The 6655-nt window shown below is 35.7% G+C and overlaps 1 protein-coding gene across 3 annotated transcripts in view; it reads left to right on the top strand.

Moving 5' to 3' along the window:
* Positions 1-6423, top strand: part of LOC134281696 (lysine-specific histone demethylase 1A-like) — a 21188-nt gene extending 14765 nt beyond the window's left edge. For 2 of the 3 annotated variants that reach the window (XM_062764131.1, XM_062764130.1), the window contains exons 14-17: positions 1768-2066; positions 2435-2677; positions 3795-3876; positions 5784-6423. In XM_062764131.1, coding sequence (XP_062620115.1) covers positions 1768-2066; positions 2435-2677; positions 3795-3876; positions 5784-5998 — 839 coding nt within the window. In that variant the 3' untranslated portion in view covers positions 5999-6423. Of the gene's footprint in view, positions 1-1767; positions 2071-2434; positions 2678-3794; positions 3877-5783 lie in introns of all 3 variants that reach the window. The other variant, XM_062764128.1, reaches the window with a different exon arrangement.
* The last annotated feature ends 232 nt before the right edge of the window (positions 6424-6655 follow it).

The following is a 6655-nucleotide window of genomic DNA, read 5'->3' as shown; positions in this document are numbered from 1 at the left end:
GTAATCAGCATTGAGTCCTCTACCAAAATTGTGAAATTCATGGCCCTGGGGTCAAGGGTTCTAGTGCTAGGGCCGGGCTAAATAAGTATATAGTAAAAATGCATTATTTCTTTGAAAATCTTCTTCTCTGCTCCTGGGTATTAAATAAACCAACTAAGTGCATAGTTATAATGAGCAAGAGTGCCTCTACCAAAACTGTGAATTTAATGGCCCCAGGGTCAGGGGTTCTGGTGTTAGGGTGGGGCTCTATAGATTATATAGTGAAAATACATGAATTCTTTGAAAATCTTCTTCTCTGATCCTAGGTATTAAATAAATAAACTAAATGCATAGTTATGATGAGCAAGGGTGCCTCTACCAAAGTTGTGAATTTTATGGCCCCAGGGTCAGGGGTTCTGGTGTTAGGGCGGGCCTCTATAGATTATATAGAGAAAATACATGAATTCTTTGAAAATCTTCTTCTCTGCTCCTTGGTATTAAGTTAACTAAGTAAGTGCATAGTTATGATGAGCAAGAGTGCCTCTACTAAAATTGTGAATTTTATGGCCCCAGGGTCAGGGGTTCTGGTGTTAAGGCGGGGCTCTATTGATTATATAATGAAAATACATGGATTCTTTGAATTTTTTTTCTCTGCTCCCAGGTTTTAAATAAACTAACTAAGTATATAGTAATGATGAACAAGAATGCCTCTTCCAAAATTGTGAATTTTATGGCCCCAGGGTCGGGTCTCTGGTGTTTGGGCGGGGCTCTATTGATATTATAGTGAAAATACATGAATTCTTTGAAAATTTTCCTTTCTACTCCTAGGAATTACGCAGGTGAACATACCTATATAGTTATAATGAGCAAGGGTCCTAATCTTCCAGAATTGTGAATTTCAAGGCCCCTGGGTCAGGGGTACCATAGACGGGGGGGGGGGGGAGGGGGGGGGGTGTATTTATATAGTGAAAATGAATGTATTGTTTGAAATCTGCTCCTTGGTATTAATCAAATATTTTTGAAAAGCAAGGATGCCTTTTTAAAAATTGTGCAATATGTGGATCTAGGCCTAAGGGTCAGGGGTTCATGTGTGAAAGGGGCACTACTGATTAGTTGACATGCATTTTTTGCTCCCCTACCCTGCCTTTGGGTATTAAGTAACCAAACTAAGCAACTGCTAAATGTATTGTTATAATGATCAATGGTGCCTCTTTCAAAATTGTGAATGCTATAGCATCTGGCTTTAAACATGAATCAAATTCAGTCACTGGAAAGTTGTTGCATAATGCTCAGGTGACCTATAAGGCCCATGGGCCTCTTGTTTAAATAGAAGAATTATCAATACATGTACACAAATGACCAGATTTTTACATCTTGGGTGTTATCAAGTATGGTCCTGATAGTCTTTTAACGGGGTACTGACTAGTGACTACACATTAAAACCTGTTTTCAAGCTGTTCAGTTGGACCATATGAGTTGAATACTTTTATTTCATAAATGCTGAAATCTGGGTATTTCATCTAGATAATTATACATGTACAACTAAGCTATATAATTATTTCACGGTATCACTGCCATATCTAAAGCGCGGTGCCATTGTGGCCCTTCAGGCCTTTGATTAATGTTCTTATTCATGTATCAATATTTAAGACATTTAGCTATGTACTTGAACTAGCCGAAGTATCTTTCCATCAAAAGCGCTAAAAGGAATACAAGCCAAATGTATTATGTCTACAGTATTACAGCCATGTGAATGAGAAAAATAATGTCTGTTGAAATTTTTAACAGTACGAAATGGCTACTCTTGTGTCCCAGTGGCCTTAGCAGAGGGTCTGGACATCAAGCTCAACACCGCGGTCAGGAAGTGTAATCACACAGCCACGGGGGTGGAGCTAGTGGTCAGTAACGCTAAAAATAACTCCAACCAGCAGACCCTGAAGGCGGACGCCGTCCTGTGTACCTTACCCCTGGGGGTGCTGAAAGAGTGCATCAAGGGGAATGGCCTTAATTGTGTTCAGTTCAATCCACCGTTACCGGAGTGGAAGTCCTCAGCCATACAGAGGATGGGATTTGGAAACCTCAATAAAGCAAGTTTTTTTTTTTTCAAGATCATGCTCAGGAATTTTATTCCTTGATATTCAGTCAATAAGATGCACTTTACCAAAAAAGCATAACTTAAATTGCAACATATAGATTAGAAATAGAAGAGATGAGCATTTTCAAGACCTTTTTATATTATTTTCCAATAATTATTCTTAGCCCCCTCCCCCCTTACACACACACACACCCTGACAGTTTGAAGAAGTTTTCACTTACATGATTGTGACTGTAAGAAGTAAAGATATATATAAGTGTAAATGAAAAATTTCCTTTTAGCAGAAAAAAATCATCATTAATAGACATTTTTCTCCACTAATTTTCGGCTTTGTTTTCTTTTCAAACATTTCTCTTACAGGTAGTGCTGTGCTTTGACAGAGTATTCTGGGACCCTAATGCTAACCTATTTGGTCATGTGGGTAGCACTACAGCCAGTAGGGGGGAACTGTTTCTTTTCTGGAATCTGTACAAGGCCCCAGTTCTGCTGGCCCTGGTTGCCGGGGAAGCGGCGGCCATTATGGAGAATGTTAGTGATGATGTCATAGTGGGGCGGTCTCTGGTGGTTCTCAAGGGTATTTTTGGAAACAATGCAGTTCCTCAGGTAAGTTCTTTTTGTTTGGTTAAAAATATATGCACAAATACATTGAAACTCTTCTGAGCCAAGGGCATTTATGTTAGTTATGCCTAGGTCACATTTAAGCTGATGGTCTGGCGACTAAATTTTTCTGGTCTTGTCGGCTGAAAGAACATGATCAGCCGACACAGTATTGGGTGACACGGAGCAGTCACATTATTTCCTAGGGACACCGATGACTTGGATAAATAACACACAAAATCTTGTTATTTAGAAATCAGCAATTTTTTTTTTCATAGATCTATATTCAGATAGTTGACGTGAGTAATGTTTGCAAGGCAAAGTCGCAGAATCTTATAAAATTGTGACTCAATGTTGAAAATGTGTGCAAAATTTCGTATGGAATTGCTTAAAAACTACAAATGGTGCATATCTAAGCAGCAAAGAATACTTGAGATTTCTTTACATCTTACGGATTAATTATGTTATTTCTGTTCAAAAAATATATATCAATCCATGCATCAAAATTTTGTTTGTTTTATGTATCCTTAATAGGTTAAATATTCACAAGTCGGCCAATCGTCACCCGATCATCGAGCTCTGAGCTACAGTTTGATTTTAATCGTCGGCCGAAATTTTAAACACCCTTATTGTCCAACGACAGACGACCGATTTTATAAACTGACCGCCGAAGGTCAGACGATGTAAGAAGGTTGGTTGACGGATAACTTCAATTGAGGAAATCGGCCACTGACGCAGAAAAATTATAACTTGGACAGATGGACACAAAATTGGTCAGCCGACAAAAAAAGAGGTCAAAATCGGGCAAGACAACGGCCGATGAACTGCCGACTGTCACCCGAAGAACCCCATTTTTGCTTCAAAAACCGTCGGCCGATTGTCGTTTTTGGAAATGTGACTGGGGTTTAAGAATTAATTTTTTGATACGTGAATCTTACCTTTTTTTAAAGTTCTAGACAATATGCAATTTTTTTTTTCAACACAATAAAATATCAATACATGCATCATGAATTGATTGGAAATTGAATATTTCAATCAATTGTATCATGAATCACTTACAAGTTATTTCAGTTGTTTATATTATTTCCATTTTCCATTGTTATATTATTTCCATTATTTGTAGCCCAAAGAGACCCTGGTTACCCGCTGGAGGGCAGACCCCTGGGCTCGTGGATCTTACTCTTTTGTGGCAGCCGGATCCTCAGGTAGTTTCAGCTTTGGTGTACAAGGGAGACATAGGAATCTGAAATACTGTCAAATTTCTTAATTTGAGGGAGCAGATTTTGTAGGTTTAAGAAAAATTTCTGGTTTTAGGGACTTTGCGTTTTTGGTTAAGAAGAATCTCTATATTGAATTACAAAATGCTTATGTTTCCTGTTGGATTTGAATTTGTGGTTCTCTTCATTCCCCTTAAAAAATAATAATAAATCCCCCCCCCCACCTCCTAAAAAATTATGGACTTAATTCACAGTAATTCTTTTAATGTTGACTGCAAGTTCATATAACAGGAAAGTAACCACTATGAATTAAACATAGTCACATTCCTGCTATAATACTGTAAGTTGTTTTAATTCCACGGTGTTAAAATTTCACGATTTCTCAAAAACTACCAATCGCAACGGTTTTAATTTCATGCTGTTAAAAAAATAATTAAAATTTCGTATAAGCATTTAAACGTTTCTAAAACTAATAAAAGCATTCACGATGGGTTTAAATTTACTGAAAAATTAAAAATCGTGAACATAGTGAAATTAAAACCATCGTGATTATTTGCCAATCTACAGTATTATAGGACATTACAAAAAACAGAAAAGTCATAATGTGACACTTTTTTTTGACATTTGATATGGTTTGGCATTCATGACCATCCATCTTTCTGTCTGCCCATCTGTCTGTATGTTTTTGTATGTGTGATTTATAATTAAAAAGAAAATATGAGGCCTAAATCATCACACTTTGTAACCTGAAATATCTTAGGTAACATCAAAGTTTGAATAGACATAAAAAAAAATCTTCAGTAATCTTCACCCAAGATTTTTGATTGTCAGTTCCTATGTACATGTATAAAAACTCATGCAGGATCAATTGTGGAGAAGAAATTGTGCTTAAATTTAGGTCCTGTTAAAAATTCTGTGAATTTTTGATAACATGATAAAAGTTTTGAATAATTACTTTTGGGTGAAGAGTGCATTTTAGATTCTAATTAAAGTACATTTTTCCCTCATTTGAAAAATAAAATGGCATTGGTATCAGTCTAGAAAATCATAGAGCCGACTCAAATTCTATGTTATTATGTAATTTTGTGGCATTTTTCTCTTTTGTTTATAGAGAAAATCTTTGATAAAGAATTTTCCTTTCCATTATCAAATTAAGAGATGGAATCAGTTTTTATTCAACATTTAAGATAAAAATTACATACTTAACAACGATAAAATCTGGTATGATGAAGTGTTTAAAATTTTTTGTGAAAGGTATTGCAGTTTTATTGTAGAAACTTTTGGTAGCTATCTAGGATAAGTAAACGTTTAACTTTCACATTAACACATAAAGTTTAAAGTACATGAAGCAGGGATAAAAAATTTCCACTTTTGTTTTTTCTGTTAATTTTTTTATACTTGGCATGTCATATTCATGGAGGTCATTACATAGAAAAGGTGAATGTTTTCGGCAAAAAAAGAAACAAACATCAGAAGTCAAATCATTAGAAGCATCATGTTTCACAACATTCAACCTAGGTTAATGTATTATGTAAGAGAGAGAAAACTTGTTGGTTTTTCAACAGTGTTCAATGTAGTAGTCAACAAATCAAACTAAATTTAAAAAAAAATATCTCTAAAACAAATCTTTTAATTGAGGCCTATTTTTGTATCTCTGATCAGTATGTGTCACTTACGTGACTTAAATATGGTCTATGTTTCATCTGTTGTAGAAATTGTGTTGAGATTAATAACTAAATGTTTTCAATCTCATTGCCAGGGTTATAAAAATTGCTTTTATTTTTATTTTTAAGACTGTCACTTTAGATATTGTAATTGACGTTTTATGCATAACATTTACATCAAAGCAAAACCTTGAACGTGATAATCAATTTTGGACAACTTTGATTTCACAGGCAATGACTACGACTTGATGGCCACCCCTGTTTCCAATTCCTCTGGCAGTTTACCTCGCCTCTTCTTCGCCGGGGAGCACACCATCAGGAACTACCCAGCCACTGTTCACGGGGCCCTGCTCAGTGGCCTCCGAGAGGCGGGACGTATAGCGGACCAATTCCTGGGGGCCCCTTATGCTCTACCGACACACAAAAACGAAGGAGTGAAGACGTAATATCAAAGAACACTTGTCATTCAAAATCATTTTTAATTCTATTACTGAGACATACCATATGCACTTGGCTGGCATAATTACTCGTGAATGTAGAGGCAGTTTTTTTTCAACATTATCCACCTAGCAATTCCTCAGCATCTAGAGGAGCCAAGATGATTGGCAAAAAATGGCAGCAACAATTACAGTTTGCATTCATAAGATATGGCATTAAATGATCAGCTTTACATGTTGATTTTTTACTAGTAATTACTAGTATGTGAATGGATTTCCATAATCTTCCTTATACACTTAAAAAATGACATGGGTAAAGTTTCATTTCTGTAGTATCACAGTGTGTTTATTTGTTTCATTTTGCTTATTTTCTTCTATGCACACTACACTGTAAAAGTGAGCATTTTATGATCCAATAAAAATGCAAAAATGTACAGTGATTTATTTTTTTTTGCATTCTTCTGATGTTTTGGCAAAGTGCACATTTTTTTCTGCAAAGAGTGCAGAGAGCTGCAGAAATAGTAAAAAAATAATCCACAAATTTTCAATTCTGCACATATCAGTTTGAAAGTAGGGATATTCCAATGCTAGCTATATAATGTTATTTAATTAAGAAATAAGGTATCATTTTTGAGGCGCATCGTTTTCGATGCAGCCTCATTGCGA

The sequence above is a fragment of the Saccostrea cucullata genome, unplaced genomic scaffold (assembly GCF_032062105.1).
Source record: "Saccostrea cucullata isolate Sc308-1 unplaced genomic scaffold, CSIRO_AGI_Scuc_v1 ctg286, whole genome shotgun sequence".
In the NCBI taxonomy this organism is placed as follows: domain Eukaryota; kingdom Metazoa; phylum Mollusca; class Bivalvia; order Ostreida; family Ostreidae; genus Saccostrea; species Saccostrea cuccullata.
This window is presented reverse-complemented; position numbering and strand designations above follow the sequence as displayed.